Below are 21,166 nucleotides of genomic sequence, written 5' to 3'. Positions count from 1 at the left end.
CCCATTCTGGCTCCTGTGATCAAGGAAGAGCCTTGTGTTTTAGTGTTTTAGCAACCTCCTAAATCGGTCACATACATACATAACCCTTTCTACAGGATCTGCAGCATGGGTGCTAGAAGTTATTTCAAGCCTATCTCCATCTCTCTGAAGTGTCAAAGGTTGACTGCAGCTGATGGAACCATATTATGATCTTAAGACACATGCTGCTACATAGATTTTTCTTTCATTTTACTCAGACCCAGCCTATTTGGTAGAACATGTTTCTCTTTTATAAAGCTCCTCTCCAACCTATCTCAAACCTTCATGCAAAGTAGCCCACTATGTGCAGCACCACAGTTGACCCACAAAACATCCAAAGGGGGCTCACAACACAAGTTTCACTTGTGCTCTTTGGTTTTAGCAGCATACTCAACTTTATACAGAATTCTGGTCCAATGTTCTTTGTTTGTTTGTTTGTTTGTTTGTTTAGGTTTTTTTAAGAGGATGAACCCTCTCCCCTCATTTGCTGCAATCCCCCTCTTTACTGCAACCTCAAGCACTCTACACTGAAGAATTGGCCCTAATTCTACAAGAGTTCTCACAGACAAAATTCTGAGCCTTTGTTGATTGCTAACACCACATATTGATCACTGTTACTTAAATGCAGCAACAAAAGAAGGACTTTCATACCTGAGCAGCAGCTGTGACATGCTGGCAGAACAATTTGGTTTTTTTTATGAGGAGCTAAGAGGATTCATGTTGTTTTGCCTGCCAATTAAAGCCTTTCAGAAGCATGGCACTTTGTCACGTCATGACACTGTAGTGGGTTAGCTTTTTTTGTAGCACCTTTCATCATCCTGAAACACTTCCAAACTTAGTTAACTATTAACCAACTGTGGCAGTGGGAATAATAATTAGAGGGATCTTCCTTAGACTGACTTTTTTTCTTGCCCAGTTTTTCAGTGATCAGCCTAAAAAGTTGGAAGCAAATATTAATTTCATTGAGAGAACATATAACAAGGCATCGCATTGCAATTATTTTGTTGCAGACTCTAGGTTAAAAGCAACTCCAAATTTGTGACAAATCCACTATACGAGTTACTTCAGTTACACAAATTTTAAACTACTAGGGACAGAATAGATGAAAACTGATGAAGTTGAGTTTTTCTGAATATAGTGTAAACAAGTCAGAAAAGGGAGAAAAGAGAAAACCATGCCCCAATACCTTTAATGTCTGCCACCCATCAAGAGGATTCTTATGGAACAGGTTCTCTGAGTTATTCTCTTGCTTACAAGTGACCCATCTGTTCCTGTATCTGATATTCTTCCAACCTACTGATAAGAGCATCTGGGGTAAGTCCATTGCCTCAAAAAAATGCTGTCTTTCTGAACATAAAGGGTCCCTATTGCGTCAGCACTGTTATCTCATTTATTCCCAGCTGCTGCTCAAATTAACTGTCTTAGAAACTTCACTTGCCACCCACCCCAAATTGGGGCCCTGCCAACATGGCAGTTCCCTTGTGGTTGAGCTTAACATGCACTGTCCTCCTCCCTTCTCCTGTCCTGTAGCACCTGTCCACTTCAAGAAGTAACTGCATCGGTCTGACCTACAGCTTTGCCATCTACTCGGAGAGATTTGCCTTGTTCTTGGCTTGCTTCCACAAGTGGGAGATTTTTGGATCACAGAGTATGCCTCTGGTACGATGATGGTTCAACAGTTGGGCAGCAACAGACAGAGACCTGAAGCTGGAGTCTGGGCTGTGCCTGAAGCAGCAGAAGTTCAGGTGGGTGCTGGGCAATCCATGACCTGCAGAGCAGGAGACTGGCCAAGAGATGGGTGGGAATGAGAGAGGGGCATTCGAGGAGGTGACTGCTGAGCTCCCTTTGAGCCAAATGACAGAGGAGCTTGGGAGGTCTGAGCGGGGAGCCTGCCTACATGTAGCTAAGGCAAAGCAAAACACTAATTCTCTAAAGCAACAGCTACTAAAAAACAGGAAAAAAAAAATCTCCAAACACTGAACTGTGAGAACATTTGAGTGAGAGACAGGGAAGGGAAGACAGCAAAGGGCTCTTACAAGCATAGTGCCATAAAGGATGCAGCCCTCCCTTGCTAGCTGTGGTCTAGGTTCTGCTTCTTTCAAGACTCATCACTGGCATCTCTTCTGGTCACATGGAGGCTCATCAGTCAATGTGACAGCTCCCCTTCTGCACAGAAATTTTCCCTTAAGAAACTGAATTATCTCTGGGTTGGTAAGGGAAAAAAACACCACAAACCCCAAAATACTACCCCGTGTTTGAACTGCCGTATGTTGAACCTATTCAAGAGCTGACAGCAACAATTAAAACTCACCTATATCTTAGGATATAACTTTTTTTTTTTCCTTATGAGTAGTTTGGTGCCTGTTACATAAGGATCTGTATATATTTTAAACAAAATTATTTAGGTCAGTTACTTTTCTTATGGCAAACGATGGCAGTGTTTCAGCAAGTGGTGGAGCTTTGTTCGTCAGTTTACCAAAAAACCCAGAATAAGTGCATGCAAAATCAACTCCAGAATTTAAGAATAATGCATTTTATTATTCCCCTTGCCTTCCAGGTACTTCTGAGGGGAGTGGTAAACAAGGGGAGAAGTAGTTAGGGTTTTCCCAACCTGTCAGGGTGAGCCATCATTCACCTATATTTGGGAGGGTGAAAAGGAAGCTGGAGAATATTCTGATTAGAGAGCAGTTGGACACAAACTGTTGAAGCAAAACACTTGGATGCCATATAACCCTAGAGTAGCTTTATTATTTAATCTATAATTTAATAGTTGACCTATAAAATAATTACATTATACTTAAAGCATTTCTTCATTTTTTGTTTTCATTTATAAAACAAGAATTAAATACAGTTTTAACCATTACAAGCTCAACTCAGTTTTTTACATAAACACAACTCCTAGAAGGAGCTTTAAGCTGCAGCATATTCATATTGCAAACTGGTGAAAAACCCAGGCAGGACATAGCTTAAAGGTAAAGATTCTTGCACGTTTCTCTTAAGTGAATTTGCTAGGGTGCTTTTCTCTCTCTGGTCCAAAATGTCACTTTCAGTTGATTCCTTTCAAGTGAAGACTGAGATCCCCGGAGTCTTAGCAGACTATATTGCCACCTTCCCCATCTGCACCGCACCCACACCCACACTCTGAAGACTAGTCTGAATTGTGCCCATCCTGGGGCTGGCAAGATGCCACAAGGCAGCAGCAACAGCCCCTAAAGCATTCCGTGCGCGAGGAGTCTCCCTGTGCACTTGTGACACGTTGGAAGGTCACAGCAGAAAGGCGACATCTGTTCCTGTAACAGGGCTGCCAGACCCGACCAACATCCCCCTGCCCACGGCAGTCCCTGTAAACCGCTTGGAGCTCTTGTGCAGATCAGTGCTCAAAGCCTCTTAGGGAGGCCTGTGTCACATAATGGGGACCTGTGGCTCTGAAGCCCCGGCTGGCCACAGTGCTGAACACATTAACCCCTTGAAGGGGCTGCATGCAAAGAGGCTGGTGGGGAGGGGCTCTGGCAGCAGGCTGCAGATGCTGAACTGTGCGACACTCACAGGGAGTCAGCATGTCATTTTTAATTTGTGAGCTTCAGACAACTGCGTGCACACTGGCTTTGGTTTGGGGGAAGGGGCTGATTTGAGACAGGATTTTAATGCAGCTGGGACTAATACAAATCAGAACTGTAACAAATGGGATATACAGGACATGTTAAACTCCATCAACTGAATAACAACATAGTATGATTTAAAATGAACTGCAAGTGTTCACCAACACTTATTGTGCAGGTCTCTAAAACTGAGTGGACCACCAATAGTGTAGCAATTACAACTTACTCTCTCCCTGCTCCCACAGCTGTGACCCATTCCAGCAGCACTGATTGAGGTGTTTGTCCTCTAACACTAACACATTAACATGGTTTCCAATCATGGGAGAGACACCACTCCCACAACTTGATGACACTTATGTAGCTTTTGTATTCAGTCCAGCAATGACCAAACTTTGTCCTTTGTGTGACAATGCTTTTATAACTTTGGGGACACATCATTCCCTTAAGTGTTCTCTCCCACTACCCTTCTACCTCCCCTGGTTTGAGCAGGCATAAATATAAGGTCATAAATGGATGTTGTCCTTTTTGGACTAAGAAACACACACACATATCTAACATACAAAAACCTACCAAAAGCATAGTAAAACCATGTCCATTTTAAGCCAGGCAGCCAACCCAGCAACTGAGTCTCTTAACATATTTTAATCGCTGGCATACTCTGCCACAAGAAAAATATACATGGCTAGGTCTGTAATACTTTAAACAGCTGTTTACTATAGCTAGGTTACAAAATAAACACTGCTGCAGAGGCCATGTGTTCAATATACTCTAACCACAACAGCATCAGAACCCACCCTCAGTCTGCTCTGTGGTCACCGTGGCTGACCCAGCGCCTCACCCTCTTCCCCTTCCTTCTGATCTGCCGTTCAGACAACAAGCCCAGAATCATTTGTCATTGCACAATTGAAGCCGTCTTAAGGAGAGGAGCCTCATTGGAAAGTCTCACTTGCTTTTCACACATTACTCCTCGTTACTCTCCCTCATCTGTGTCCCCCAGTCCTGGGCAGCACCCCAGCACTTCCAAGTGAGAGAAGCAAGCTCCAGACCAAAGCACGGGGAAGGCGTTTTCAACTTGTGGAGGGAACTGGAGTGTAGGGCAGAGGGCTTTACTCCACACAGTGGAAACATTTATTGCTGGATCGAGCCAACTGGTCACTTGGATGATCAATCCCAACTTCTGTGAGCCTGCTCCACTCCAGAAGATTCAACTGCCAGATGATATTTAAAATACAATGAAACTTTATGGTGAAGTGCCTAACACAGTGGGTTATAAAGCGTTATTCCAGTAGGCAAATGACAAGGAGCCTTTCCTTGCTGGAGAGATGCCTCCTGAAAGAAAACAAAACACCAAAAAAAAAGGAAAAGAAGAAACAAACCAACAAAATGGACAGTCTGCTCAGTGGGAGAGGAGAGGCAGCAGTAAAGCTGATGGAGACAACACCAAGCAGCGGCTACGTGCCTGTTCTCACAGTTTGCCTGAGCTGTTCAGGTTCACAGACATGCACCGGCACTGCTTGACCTTCTGAATTTTCTTGAGTCGGAATGGTGGGTCCAGCTCGGGGCACTCCAGCTGCACGGTCGAAGAGGTGACCTTGTGTGGCTTGCAAAAAGCACAGGACTGGAAGGACTCCTCCTCCTTTTTCACATGCCTCGGAATGTAGAAGGAGTTGCACTGCCCGTAGCAGAAGCGGTTGATGATGGTGCGGCTGATGCAGCCCTCCTCGCTGACAGTCTGCCGCAGCGGCTGCGTCTTGCACCAGTCGCTCTTAAGGTACTTCCTCTCGGTGACCACGAGGGCCTCCTGGCTGGAGGCCAACACCTCCTTGTTCAGCTGCTGCCTCCGCTCTGAGTGGTTGCTGCTGCTGCCTTTGTACGGCGAGGGAATGGCACCTGCGGGGCGGTTCTTCCTGGTGTCCATAACTCGAACCAGTGCTGCCATCAGAAGAATGGACAGGGCAAATTTCCAAACCATCCTGCAAAGGCAACACAAGGCACTGGTAAGAGAAACACATTTTCAAACCACAGAACTGGAATGGAGTTGGTACTTCACGCATGCTTTTAGAAGAAGTGGAGATCTTATTGTCTTTATAATCCCATCACTTTTCCTAGATTAGCTCTACTCTAGGGTGATTACTTATCAGGAAGAGGCCAGGCCCTTTGGAAAGTCATATTGCTCCCCCTCACCCCTCCCCAAACTTTCCAACTACTTGTTTTTTCCCCACAGGGACATTGGGGACATTTAGTGGCTGAAGCGGTGGTTTTACAAAAGCTTCAGCCAGAAACATTTCCTCCTTCTCTGTGAAATCCCGGGCCAAACAGCTGGGCAAACTCCTGGCTAGCAAAGGCTCAAGAAACTCTTGCCAAGATGGTGAGAGCTGATTTGGAGATGGCAGGGGAGAGGGGAAGGGAATACCAGGTTACACAAAGTGCATGCCCATGTCTCTTCAGCCCCCGAGTCCCAGTCCAGTCTCATTCCCCACAGAAGTAACACGGGGTGTCCAAAAAGCTATTTTTATTATTTTAAATAACTTCAGAAGTTTTTTTAGGGCTCTTATGGCACTTACAGGCTTGTATTTGTTGTCTTTGCATGAAGCCAAAACCTTGATGGATTTATTTTTGCAGTAAGAGGAAATGCTTAAACACAACTTAGAGAACTTCACAACTGCAAGGCCTCTTGGGCAAATGGTTTAAGAAGGTTTGTAAACATCAGAGGTTTCAATATTTATTTTAGATTTTAAGGAATAGGTTAGAGCATAAGCTTGTTGCTAAGATAAAATAGTCAGCCAGATGGCAAAAATATTTTTACTATGGTTGTCTATTACGTGTTCTTGTTCTGTGGAGCATCTCTTACCAGTTCTTGTCTAATTCATTTTAGTAATGGGTCTCAATGTGCTTCCAGAACTTCAGACTAGGTGTACTAAATTTCCTTATAATGTCACTTGTGAACTGCTCCTTTGGCAGTTCATTTCATATCACTCTCCCTGGGAAAAGAGAACAGAGGGTCTCTTCAGTGCCAGAAGAGGGTGCACAGAAGCTTTCCATTTGGAGACTAGAACACTTCCAAGTTTTCTTTATTCTTACTGATTATTTTTAGAGTGTACAGACTTAGCCTTACAGTAAAGCTTCAAACCCTTCCAATGATTTTAATAATTGGAATGATTTTAATTATTGGAATTATTTTAATTTTTTTTCCTTTAGAGAGATACCTAGACAAAAAAAAAAACCAACTACCATCACACTGGTAATTATAATGTCTAACGCTATAGACACTTCAGATGTTGCATAGGTACTGTCATCTGGAAAACCTGTCACTTTCCAAACAATGACACCAAAAGATCAAAAAAGTGTTTGCAGTAAAGGTGCAAACGAAGACAAGAATAGCAGTAACAAATGCTTCTCACCTAATAAAACAGACCTAACATGTTTAACTTCTGTGGAGATAAAGAAAAGGAACTACTCTAGCAGACAGATGACATTGCTTAAGGTTATTTTCTAAGTGTACAAGATCTCAATGTCAGACTTGGACTAAGTTTTTAAGGGGAGAAGCCTGAAGTGCTGAAGGAAACAGAAGTGCCCGTCGTATAGCTGTAAACAGAGGATGTTCTGATGCAGAGTTTAATTTCACCCAAGTATAGCTTAAAAGAGAACCACCTTTAAATGGAAATCAGTATTTCTAAACCACAAAAAAGTTCATTTATCTGCAACCATGCCATCTCCCCAGTGAACACCCACTGTAGCCATGGGTACTTTAAATCAGTGGCCTATTTTCACACTGCTTAGCATTCAGCATGCAAGTCCAGAAGTTTTGTCCAAGGTCTTTAAACGAAGCAAGACTAGACTTGGCTTTACAGGCAGGTATTGTCGCCAAGTCCACTGGATGTCAACCCACACAGCCAGGCCAAAACCTAATCAGGTAATTAGTTTCAGTTGAATATAGTGTTCCATGCTTCCTTTCAAATTGTTCTCATGTTATTCTGCACTGATGGCTGCATTTCAGTAGTAGATAAAGCAACTGATTCCCAGCGCTTTGTGTTTCATATAGAAAGGGGAGGAAAAGAAACCAGGTTTACAAACCTTTGCGTTTGTGGAGGGGAGCTCTCCACAAGATGCCTTATGCCACATTTCTCAGGCATACCCTTCCACTCTTTTGATACACATATACTGCCTCTCCAGTCTCATTTTTCTGATCCTGGCATAGAAGAGGACAGCAGAGGTCAGAAGGAGAGACACACCCTTTCCCCCACCCCCTCCTCTTTCCTTGGAATGATCTTTAAGGTTTTTTCCAACATTCATGACTCTATAATTCTATAAAACCCTGTGTTACCACACCTGACCTTTCTCTTCATAAAATGAAACTTGAAAGGATATGTTTCCTTTTTGTGCCAAGAGTGGTGGTCAAGCAGAAATCCTATGTAGGAATTCAGGAAAGCTGACAGAGAACTAACAACAAAGTCTATAATATAGAGAAATACTATAGCAGTATTCTAATTGCCTAAATGGTTTTATGTAGGCATGGAGAGCCATTCAATAGAGTAAGCAGGATTTATTCAGTAAGTCTGTGTTTATAACTAATAAAGCATTATTAATCAAAGCCACTATTGTACCGTTATAAACCAAACACTGCAATACATGCAAGTACTTCTACAGACAGGTAGGAACACACCACCTATTTCTGTCATTGATCCTTATCAAACTTGAACCTTAAAATATTTACATAATGGAGTAATAATCTATTCTACACTAGCAGGTCAAATGTGCATTCTGTCAGATCCTGGAATTTCTAATCACAGCATTACCCCTTACTAGCCTGCAAATCACCCCTTTCTAAGCCCTGGCATACAAATCCCCTATTCAAGCAAGTAAGGGTGCAAACAAGGTCACACGGTGCCAGCAACTTGCCAAGGACTACACATATATTTTCAGTGCTCACATGCAAAGAGTAGAGAAACTTCAGGACTCCCAGAGAAAGCGAACATTTTGGCAAACTGAATTTGAAACCAAAGCAGGACAGTGAATGCTGTCTGTCTGCAGACAGAGTGGGATGAGAAGAAACACAAAACGTATTGGAGAAGAATCTGGCTTTTGGCAAGGACAGGGCTGTTCTGCCCTACTTAGATGGAACAGAATGAAACAGCACGTGGCTGAGACCATGTAAGTGAGAACTGCCTCAGGAGACCAACGCCCCTACAATGTGCACCACTGCCAGCCTGGGCCCCATCATTCCTGTGGCACTGGGGGTCCCCATAGCAGACCTAGTGGCAAATCCCTTGTGACAGTTTTCAACTTCTTCAAGCATTGCTGCCAGCTGCTGCCAGTTCCCCCCACACCTTTTTTCCAGAGCTGAGAATAACTTAACCTAAGACAAGACACCCAACAAGGCCTGGCTGCATATACATATCACAATGGAAGTTTTTCTCCCTGAGATAAGGAAATTAGCATTGAGTGTGAGTTCATAAACTCATCAAATCCAACATGCTAGAGCTGGGCTATCAGGCCCAGGAGTGTGAAAAATCCTTGGCCATGGTAGCAAGACTGTCAAAACCCAGCTCTGTCATTCAGAGGTCAGGTCACTGTAAGGAGGGGAAGACCCAGGATCATTGTGTCTGCCCCTAGCTTTACTTCTTCTTTGTATCCAATTACAGTGTCATAAAGTACCTACCAACGCAGGCTCCCTTTTTCATACCGTCCTTCTGGCCCTGTAACTCACGCATTCTTGAAAGTAATCCAGCTCCAGAACAGGACAGGCAGTAATGTAACTCCCAAAACAGCTTACAGTCTGGTGCTTAAGGAAGTTCCCTCTGAATTGGAGCATTGGATTTGCTTTCAGAATTCAAGGTCATCGTTTTTGGAGAAGTCCCCCTGAGAAGAAGTGGGTGTTACGGTCTGAAAGGCAGGGCAGGAGGTAACACCAGAGTCCATCTGCGCTGAGTGGCCGCTCTCATGTTTCCGCTAGTTTTCCAAGCCATGAGCAGTTTCTCAGCTCACTATACAGATTCTGACTGGGAATCCCTGTTTTGAAGATCAACCTACTTCAAGTTTTCAAGTGGACAGAAAGAAAGAGAGATGTAACTGAAAGATCACTGTGATATTTTATGTTAGCTGCTCAGGAAATCAGGAGGTGCGAGACCCACTGCTTGCTTTAGCACCTACTTTGTAGCACCTACAAAGCGCTCAGCATTATCAGCATTCCTGGAAGCATCCAAATCTCTGATATAGGTATGACACAATCATCTCTTCACCAGACCTTTCTGGAGGGAATTCAGAAATAAAGTCACAGGCAATTTAAAACAAAACAAAACACAACAACAACAACAACAAAAATCACCTTGCCAACCAAAAAAAACCCAAAAAAAACCAACCCACAACCAAAAAATCCAAACCTGCAAAACCTGTCTTACCATGGAATATGAGACTCTACCTATTCAGCTTAATCACTAAATCTTCATGAAGAAGATTTAGTACTATTAAGCCTATATTAAGTACTATCACACACCCATCAGAAGTACAGTCTCAAATATTGTAAGAGCCAGTGGCTGGGAAGATGATAAAAAAAAAATCAGTGATTTTCTTTGCTTTTTGAAAAATTTAAATTTAATTAACAGCTGAAGAACTTCCCTTGGACAAATATTCCTCTCTAACTACCAACAAAGGGTAGGCATTACAGACTAGATTAAATTCAGGTCCAATTATGTAGTACAGTACACAGATGGCCACAATTGACCACCTGTATCACTTGCTTCCAGCTTCCACCCTGCAAACTTCAGAGACACGAGAGCTCTCCTTAGAGGTCACTTGAGCATGGCTCAATGCAGGATGCCCTGTTACCAAAAAATTTTTTTTTTTCTAGGCTCCCTTTATTTTTATATTATACCTAGTCAGAAAAAGAATCTGTATAAACCAGTCATATGTATAATAATGTAAGAACGCGATGTACATGGTTAGTTCTCACATTTGAGATGGGACACAAGAAGTGTTCCTTGAGGACAAGCCAGGCAACAGCTTTTCAAAGAACTAAAACTTGGCTTTAGCAACAGATGTGGATAGCCAGGAAATATCAAATTCTCTACCAGGAAGCCAAAAAATGCTATTTATTTAATTTATTAATAGTTAGGCATGATTCTAATGGTAAAATGTTTTCATAAAGACTTCAATAAAGACTAATTAGGCATCTTTGTGCAAAGGAGGTATTTGGTGCTAACTTTTCTCTTTTAACTATCCTTTGGAAACTATTTCTCCCATGTCACAACAGCATTAGCAATAACTGAATACTGTACTGTATCTCCTGTTGCAGAGACATGGGCGTCTTATTAAGTCATTCCATCATTAATAGATTCCCATTACTAAATTGCCAAGAGTGAGGCCAGCTACAACAACAAAACATGCAGGAGGCTGGACAGACCAAACTTTTAAAAATGTAAAAACCACAATACTGCAGCTAGGATTCAGTTTTTCAGATCTGCATTGTAGCAGTAGTTACCAGTCCTGGGAGTACAACACATCACTTTTCAAAACCACTGCACAAAACACAAAAGGCAGTAATTATTTAAACACAAATAACTAATGCCATTACTGAAATTTACAGGCACAATTTTTTCCATTCTCGTCCTCTAAGAACCTTCTACAGTGATTTGAAAGAAAGCTATTTTGTTGCATCACAGCCCTAACAGAAGATGGTTGGGGGAAAAACATTTCTTTCAGACAATAAATTCCTAGTACCCTCACTGGCTCTCCTGAATGGAGATCCTTCCTCCTCTCCATCCTTCTCTCTCCTCCTTCCACAAAGGAGATCCATCCTTTTCTCTTGCACCAACACCTGTACCTCAGAGAGTCAAGACTGCCTACAGGGCACACCACAAATCTTTGAAGGAACCAGGCAAGGTCCTCCTGCAGGCTGGACGTCTCAGGAGTCACACTCTACTGTGCAAGCTCTTGCTTTGTTTTTTGAAAGGGGGGGATGAAGTTAGCTTTCAACAATGCCAGCCTGCATTCCTCAGAATAGGACAGCATTTCCCCAGTAATGCCAGAACTTAGAAGTCCTCCTTATAAAGACAGTTCCTGCAAATGATGAAATAAAAGTACTGAAAAATAAAGTAAATCATCAACAAAATGGAAGTGTGTAAAAGACACTGGTGGAGACAATCCGTGCTAGTTGAAAAGATTTTCCATTGTACTAATTCAGCTCTTGCTGAATAGATTTTCTACTACCAAGAGCTTTATCTTAAATTTTCCCTGAAAAGACTGGGAATTTAAAGGAATTTTGGATCCATGCACAAAAATGTAAGAGGAATCAACAACTCAGTCAATTATTCCTGTCTTTCAGCAATGTGTTATGTGTTATTTTTAGGACAGAAGGAATAATGAGGAAAACTGGAAAGTAAACTAACCCTTGAAACTAAAACTAACCAGTTTGAATGCTGGGTTTTTCTTTCTCATCTTGTCCTCTCTCTTTCTTATCTGCCTTTACTGCCAGCAGAAATTCATGTTTAAAACCACTCAACTATTCCTTCCTTCAGGAACTTAAGCTCATTCAAACCTTGTTTAAATGTAGCTGGTCACTTCATTAGTGTTACAGGATCAAACTACTCCAGCAGTTCTTCTTTGCACTCTCATCCTGTCACAAAGTATATTGACCTAAATATTGTATCGCTGATTCACAGTATGTAGCTCTTCATAGACTGAATCCTTCTTATCTTGCATAGAATTTAAACCTGCGTTTTTTCGTTTTTGTTTTTGTTTTAAGTAGTATTAGTGCTGGAGGAATTAAGAGAAGTGTCTCATTTTTTAAAGCCAGGACCAGGAATTTGTGAGAAGAGTCACTGAAGAACCTGGTTGTAAACTATAGCTCCAGAAGACCAGAGAGAGGGGAAGGGAAGTATTGATTAAGTCAGTCCTGCTATTTTGACATACTTTTATGATTAAGGAAATGGAAATAGGGTTAGGCCACTTGGAATGAATATAGAGAGGTTGTCAGAGAAGAAGAAATGAGACAAGGAAGATTGAGGCCCTCTGAAATTAAATCTGGCCAAGCATGTCAATGAGAACAAGAAGGGCTTCTTCAAAAGTAACTATAGCAAAAGGAAGACCAAGGACGATGTGGATGCATTACTAAATGGAGTGGGGATGCTGGTAACAGAGGACACAGAGTAACTGAACATCTTTGCATTGGTCTGATACAACATCTCTTAGGCATCTCTGACCAAGGAGACAAGCATAAAGGACTGCTGGAAGGAAGGAGGATTGGGTTATAGAACACCAAGCAAATCTGACACCCACAAGTCCAGAGGCCCTGACAGGCTGCGTCCATGAGTGCTGAAAGAAGTGGTGGACACCACAGCGAGGCTGCTCACGATCATCTTTGAAAGGGTATGGCAGTCAGGAGAGGCACCTGAGGACTGGAAGAAAGCAAATGTCACACCAGTCTTCAAAAACTGCAAGAAGGAGAACCCAAGGAAATACTGTCCAGTCAGCCTCACCTCAACCCTGAGGAAAGTGATGGAGCACCTCATTCTGGAGTCTGTCTCTAGCCACATGAATGACAAGAAGGTCATCAGGAGAAGTCAGTATGGATTCACAAATAAAAAATCATGCTTGACCAACCTGATTGCCTTCTGCATAAAATGACAACCTGTATAGATGAGGGAAGAGCAGTGGGTATTGTCTACCTCAACTTCAGTGAGGCTTTCAACACCATCTCTCACAACATCCTCATGGACAAAGTCAGGAAGTGCAGGCTGGATGAGTAGACAGTGAGGTGGATTCAGAACTGTCTGAATGGCAGATCCCAGAGGGTTGTACCCAGTGGCACATGGTCAAGTTGGAGGCCTGTCACTTGTGGTGTGCCCCAAGGTCCAGCACTGGGCCCAGTGTTGTTCACCTTGTTCATCAATGACTCGGGTGAAGGGGCAGATGCCTCCTCAGCCGGTTCACTGACAACACAAAGCTGGGAGGAGGGACCAATACCCCAGAGGGCTGTGCAGCCCTTCAGAAGGACCTTGGCAGGTTGGGGAGCTGGGCAGAGAAGAACTGACTGAAATTTATCCAAGGCACGTGCAGGGTCCTGCACCTGGGGAGAAAAAAACCCTGCACCAGCACAGGCTGGGGGCTGAGCTGCTCGAAAGCAGCTCTGTGGAAAAGGACCCGGGGGTCCTGGTGGACAACAAGCTGTCCAAGAGCCAGCAGTGCCCTTGTGGCCAAGAAGGCCAATGGTGTCCTGGGATGGATTAGGAAGGGCATTGCCAGCAGGTCGAGGGAGGTGATCCTGCCCCTCTACTCAGCTCTGGTGGGGCACATGTGGAGTGCTAGGTCCAGTTCTGGGATCCTCAGTACAACAAACATGATTAAGGGACTGGAACATCTCCCCTATGAGGAAAGGCTGAGGGAGCTGGGACTGTTCAGCCTCAAGAAGTGATGACTGAGAAAGGACCTCATCAATGCCTAAAAGATTCTGAAGGGAGGGTGCCAAGAGGATGGAGCCCGGCTCTTCTCAGTGGTGCCAAGCAACAAGACAAGAGTCAATAGGCAGAAACTGATGCATGGGAAGTTTCACCTGAATATGAGGAAGAACTTCTTCAATGCATGGATGAGGGTGCAGTGGAACAGATTGCCCAGAGAGGTGCTGGAGTATCCCTGACTAGAGACATTCAAGAATTGTCTGGATGCAATTCTGTGCAATGTGCTCTAGGATGACCCTGCTTCAGCAGGAAGGTTGGATCAGATACCCCACTGTGGTTCCTTCTAACCTTACTCGTCCTCTATGATTATGTCCATGATAAATACCAGTGCTTCCCAAAAAAACACACACACATATAATAAATGCAATTACTAAGGCCCCAACTAGAAGAAAATAGTGCAGGAAACAATGCTGCAAGTTTTGCTGGTTTGGGTTTTTTTAAGTCTAAATGTTAGCCAGGTAATACAGTGAATAAAGACACTATCAATTTCAAATGACCCTGTATTTATCAGTAGCAAAGATTTTGACTCAACAACTGTGTCAGCATTTATCATTTTAAAACAGGAAAAGTGAAATAAAGAGAAGGAACGAAAGCTGCAAGAAATGCAAAAGCAAAGTCATCCTACAGTACCTGAGGTAATGTAGAAATGCCTTTTTTAGGGGATTAGGAACACACATAACTCTGATTGAATACTAGCAGGTAACTGGAAAAAAGGGGAGGGTTTGTATCATTATGATTAAAAGCCCTAAATTTTGTTGCTATTTCAGCTTCAGGAACTTGTGGTTTTAGAACCAAGAACAGACAAATGTCTGCCTGGTGAGCACATGTGAACTGTCCCAAGCAGAGTGAGATGTCCTACTCAGAAGTGTCTGGGTAGTCATCGGTACTGGCAGCATATGCAACGCTGGGAAAAAAAAGGGGGAGTGGGAGGAGGGAAAAACCCACAAAATAAAACCAGATTTCTGCCAGCTGTCAATGAGGCTGATTCTCTTCCTTACAACCTGGTTTTGAAGAATGCTACAGTCAGGGGGTGGAAGGAATGGATACAAGGAGAAGAACTTTTTTGGAAAGGACTGATATTTCTCCTATGAATCTAAAAAATGTTTCCCTGCAAGAGTTGAAAAGATACTTGGTCTTCATCTCAGTGTTTCTCAGCCTTTCAGCACAAGATAAAGAGCCCCAAAGAGCCCCCAAAGTCAGTTCTGTAAAACTGGAAAACAGCAAGTAAAAACAGCCTACATTTAACTTTATTCTTCTGTGTTGAAGGCAGCTGTTACACTCCCATTTGGCAGCATTTCATTCAGGAGAAAACAGCAGACTTCTGCCCCTGGGAAACTAAAAACTAAATATGAAGGGAAGCGGTGACTTGAGCAAATGTCTTCATTTGTGACCATCCCTCAGCCTGTTGGAAAGGAGGACAGTCAACACAAGAATGGGGAAAGTTCAGCATTTAAATACAATAGCTCATTTCGTTGCTTCCTCACTGGAGAATCGATGCTACAAAAGACTATTTTGCAATGAACAGTCTCCATTATATTTTTGTTGTTTGCATTACAACAGAACATAGAAATCTCATCCAAGACCAATGCCTGACTAAACAACACAACTTCAAATGTTTGTAGACTGACTTGGTGACCAACATATGGTGGGACCAGAACTGAGCTCAGGGGGGAAGTAAGTTACTGGAGGTCAGAAATTAACTGAGAATGGACCATATCCAACATCTTTCAATTGCACTGCATGGCACCAATACTCTTCTTTTTGCAAAGAAATAGAGATTTATTACCCTTAGGCAAGCTTTTCTTTAAAAACATTATACTCTTGTAAATGAAAATTGTTTTGCATGAAAATTTCCAATATAGTTTCCCTGAGTTTTGATAGAACAGGGATGGAGTTAGGAGCTTCATATCTTTGTAGCTTCAAACAACATACTACTTTAGAATGCACTGCTCATTTTCTAGCCTCAATAAGGGAGATGACCATTAACCTTCAATATATGTTCCCTACTGTACTTGCACCATTCTAAAAAGAGGGCATTTGAACAAGTTCTGTTCTAGGAGAAAATTGGGGTCTCCAAAGCATCATAAATATGCTCAAAAGAAGTGCTTGCTTCTCTTAATGATCAGGAAAATGCAACTACTTCTAAAAATCAACAGGTGGCATGTAATAGTTATAAAAGAAATACTAGATTAATCAGCAGAGATGTAATATTTAAATTTTCCAGATTTTCCGGTAGATTCAGATAGTTTTATTCTTTCAGGCTCTCTGTCAAGATGCTATCCTCAGTTACCACATTATGACTCTAGTCATGTTCTTGTTTGAAAAATCTAAAATGTTATTGATGGTTTAGTCTTTATATTATGAATCTCTGTAAGCCAGTATCCTATTTATAGAGCTGAAACACAGATGGTTCAAATAAGAATTGCTCCTATCCCAATATCCCACAGGCTAATCTTTCTATTAGGTAGTATGCAAATTCCCATACGAACAAAATTTCAGCTATATATCCCACTACTTTCCAATCTGTCATTTGTAAGAACCATTCTAGCTGTATTTTCATACAGTTGTCTTAAAAATGGCATAGATTTATTGCTTGGAGCATTTTTCATTTACATTTATTTCTGCTTAAATTTGCCTGACAAAGCGTCAGTCCTCCTGACTAAAACTTAGCAGTTCTGGGGACAGAGTGCAGAAGATCTATGCTAATGAGCAAATAAAACAAGTGTTGACCCCGTGTAGCCTGCTAGCTCCAACCAAGTCTATGCCATGCAAACACATAACTAAGAGCCTTACCAGAGTTATTAGTGGCACAGAAAAGCACTTTTACTCCTCAGTGAGGCTAAATCTAGGGAATCCTCTCATCCTATTTTGCCTTTCCTTCAGTTTATAAGCAACACATCTGACACCTCCTCACAATTTTTTTTTTTTCCTCTGCCAAATTTCAAATGGGTTGGACAGCAAGGCAGGTTTGAAAATTCTATTGCATTGCACTAAAGGTGTTTCATCTCCTAGGGTATACAGAGAGGCATGAAAAATATTTCAGGGAAGGAGATGGGCAGAACAAGTCAATGCTACCACAATTTAGAACAGGAGGTGTGAGTAGTAAAGGGGACGTTTAGGGTTACTGTGGTGGACTGGCACACTGAATACACCCATAGAAAATCAGAGTTCATGAGCTCTTATGTTCACATGTAACACAAGACACCTTGAAACGGCAGCAGGTCACCTCAAATGCATTTAATACATTCTTTAACACATTCTCTCACCCAGGGTGTAAGCTGGCCCAACAGTGTAAAGCCTGTTTGCACTCTGTATCGATGGATGCCAACAGGAACAAGTCACTGCTGCACACCACACATAGTATTATCCTCAGGTTGATAGTATAATATTTTGTAACCCCTTTTGTTCACAAACTTAGGTGGAGAATTACCAGATGTTTTCTTCTTCTCTCCCTAAGAGCACCAGCCCCCTGTTTGGCTTACTTTTGCAGTTACTTTTTCTGGGTTACCCAATGGCCCATCACAATCCCTGTTTAATTAGTTTTGTTTCAAATGTTTAACTCCGCTGTGGGCTTTGCTCTGAAAGGAACCCTGTTCACTCAGGGTCTCTACAAGAAAAACTTGATGTATGCAACTAAAATATCATTCACACCTATAAGAGCTGAAAAGTGCAGCAACCACATGCTCAGACAGGTTTTTTTTTTTCCTGTGTTTTTGCAAACAAACGTGACATTTAGAGTTGAAAACCTTTAGAGTTACATGGCTTCTTGTCTACCCTAGTCCATGCACCAGTTGATGTTTTGCTGCAAGTTCTTCAGTTTGGAGATATTTTGACCCTTGTATTTAAGTTGTTTTCTAATACATAAAAAAGAATTTTTACTTCACTACGTGTCCATTGATATTTCCAAACTGACAGTAACCTTTTTGACTGTGACAGTTGTCAAATGGACCAAAATAAATCACAGCGGCTCAACAGCTGTCAAGAGAAAAAAATCTTTGGAGATGCTATGAAGTCAGGAATACAAATAAAATTTTAATTATATATGCACTATCAACATGAAATGCTAAATACCTATACACTTCAAATTAACTTTCCAGAAATAATTAGAAAACATTTAGCACACAGAATAATAGGGCAAACTGCCATTTATGCACTGTTATTGGCAGTGTGTGTCACAAATAAAAGTAAATAGAAGACAAATTTTCAGTTAAATGCTGTAGGATGATCTGTAGGAAATTTAACATCCAAATACTGGAAATTTACTTCAACCCTCCCACTTCACACTGTTGGCAACACGTGGCTGTCCCACATCTATGTTCTTGTGGCTTTGATTCATGCTCAGAGCAGCGATTCTCCCTCTGTCATTACACACAGAATGTAAATATTTGCTCTGTCTGTATTCTGGTTCACAGACCTGACCCACTACTGAATATGAAGGCTGTAATTCAATCACAGAAGGATCTGCTGCCATGTGTAAACCGGGATTTTATGTTTTATGACTTGGGCTTTGCAGAGCAGCCGTCTTCCTACTCACCTCCCCCTCTCCTTGCCCATGACTGAATTATAGTTCTGTCTCTAATTGAAGCCTAGTATTCTATTTCTCTTCTGCAGAGAGGAAGACCAGAGCTATCATTCTGAATACACAGCAAGCCACAGGAGCCTGAATGAGGTACTCTAATGACAGGTCCTCCTCCACAGCACATTTGCAGTCTTTCTGCTAATTAATTTGACTTCCTTTGTCTAGACTAACATAATACAGCAAGTTATGCTCATTTAAAGGGAGATTGTTAGCCTTTCAGTTCACTCCAAATGAGGAAGAAAGAAGAGTCAATAGGCTGGAATCTGGGGGAGACTGATTGACTTTGTCCTTGACTACACCATTGCTTATGTTTTCACTTGACCAAGACTTTGTCTCCAGGAGAACCCGAGACACCACTATCATCAGAGGAGAGACTATAATCAAAATCAGATATCGTCGGTATGTGCATGGCAAGGCAGTGGCAGCTACACAGAAGGGTTCTGTCTATGATGGACTGCAGTCAGCAGCCTTCTTCCTGGCAATCACTGGGCATTTGCTGTTCACAGCTCCTGACATCCTCGGAAGGCTGAACAAACATGTAATTAAAAACACAAGCTGATTTCTTCAGACTCCCTTCACAGCACAAAAGATTCAGTAGTGTGCCATTGGACTAGTAAACCAGAGGCAAAGCTAGTGATGGAGTTAAAGAAGTAACTTCCTCACTATTTGGAAGGCAAGATCTACATTTGCCAGTTTTGACAATGATTGAAACTTAAGAGCTGGACAAAGTCTCAGAACTGAGCTGTCAGTCAAATACAGAACTTGGGAAATGGAGTGCTGAATGATAAACAGATGATCAGACCTGGATTTGAAAGTTCAGTCTTCTGAGTCATCTGGGTAGATCCAGTTTTAAAGCCAGCATGAAAAGTGACAAGAAATCAGACATCATACAGGAGCCCTGTGGGGTGGAATGAGTTTAAACACTTTTTAATACAGCAGGGAATATCTTCCCCTATAACAAAAGAAGAAGGGAGGAAGCTGACGGGGCAATCACCAACAGCTTCTGTGCGCACATCCACAGAAAAGTGCCAGAGCTCCCCTTCTGTAGAGAGTTTCAGGACCACTTCTATCTCTGTAACCTCAGTTGCAATTACAATTTTGCAGCATCGGAGAGAAAGGATTCCAACTTCATGACTTACTGGCTAAGGGGTTATTTTTTGGCTCATAGTAACTGGGCACCTTCTTTACTCAAACACAGGCAGAAGATAAACTGCACCTGGAGGCTCGTTATTAACTTATTCTGACCTTGGTTTTTTTACAGTGTTTGGCCACAAGCCATTCAAACTGTGTCACCACAGTTAAGGTTTGAGTATTTTTCCATTATTGATGCTTTCAAGCTCAGCAAAAATAGACAATAAGTAAAAGGAAATCTGAAGATTCTTCTCTTTGGCTCTTTCATAAAACTAATCTCAGAAAGGTCAGGAAAGTATCTTGGAAAGAGTTAGCCAACATCTAGCTATAAATTTCAGTGTGAGATTGCAAGCTCCATTTCTCTTCCAGGTCTATTCAAGAACTCTTCCCCAGATCTACCCTAGGCAGCTCTTCCTTGAATATAGACAAGAGAGAGAAAACACTTCTAATCTGGTAATCTTAGATGACCTCATGTTACTACAGAGAAGGAAAATGATACCAAGACCCCATTGCATGTCAATGCTTAATTGGAATGAGAGTAATGAATGGTCCAAGTGAAGTGGCAAAGAGCTTTCCTTCTGACATGACTACAATGTGAAATCCCAGCTAACAAGTCCACATGTGACCAGTAAATGCAAAACTGATTGGGAAGACAGGGAATGAATGATCAGGAAGGTTACCCATTCAGGGTTTGCTTCGGTTTCTTTTCTTACTACAAAGTAGTCAGAGAACACAGGCATTACAGTTCACACCATTCTACTAATCCTAACCACTTAGTGCTGGTTCAAGCAATCACATATTTCATACTGAAGTAGCAAGGGAGTTTGATCACACAAAGGTTTTGTCCAATCAGATGAAAGTGCTTCCAATGGCTCAGCAACCAGATGCCATCTGTGCCACCACCTAAGTCTCACTGTAGCTGATTATAGCCAAATAAGGTCATCCCAAAGAAAATGCTCTGATCCATAGATTTACTGTGGTTCCTAATGAGTGATCGCATACACACCTCACATATTCATTTATGAGAAATTTAGACCAAAAATACAAAAATCATTATGTACCCATGAACTAAACTTTTCTAATATTTTTTCCTATATCTTGGCTAAACAGTAGATTTTTTAAAAATGTTATGTGTAATATGGGATTAAGAGGATGGGTATCTAAAATAAGGAATGAGGGAAAATATCTTCTGGCACTATGAGAACTAGACATATTGAAAGCCTCATCTTGATATTGGAGAAAATACTAACATTGGCCTATGTCTCTACTTATGATCAGCTGAATAATAAGATTCTGAATTGTCCCTTTTTTTTCTTTTCAAGAAGTAGATGAAGTGAGCAAAAATTTGTTTGAAGATACTGTCAATGTAAAATTACTAAATCCTCAAA

The 21,166-nt window shown here is 41.9% G+C and overlaps 1 protein-coding gene across 1 annotated transcript in view; it reads right to left on the bottom strand.

Moving 5' to 3' along the window:
* Window positions 1-52: 52 nt before the first annotated feature.
* GREM2 (gremlin 2, DAN family BMP antagonist) overlaps window positions 53-21,166 on the bottom strand; it is a 44,229-nt gene continuing 23,115 nt past the window's right edge. Inside the window, exon 2 of the mRNA XM_038130283.1 lies at window positions 53-5,590. Within this exon, the coding sequence (XP_037986211.1) occupies window positions 5,083-5,589 (507 nt within the window). The 5' untranslated portion in view covers window position 5,590 and the 3' untranslated portion in view covers window positions 53-5,082. The remainder of the gene's footprint in view (window positions 5,591-21,166) is intronic.

This window comes from Motacilla alba, chromosome 3 (assembly GCF_015832195.1).
Source record: "Motacilla alba alba isolate MOTALB_02 chromosome 3, Motacilla_alba_V1.0_pri, whole genome shotgun sequence".
NCBI lineage: Eukaryota > Metazoa > Chordata > Aves > Passeriformes > Motacillidae > Motacilla > Motacilla alba.
Note: the sequence above shows the minus strand (reverse complement) of the source record. Positions and strands in the feature narration are given on the sequence as shown.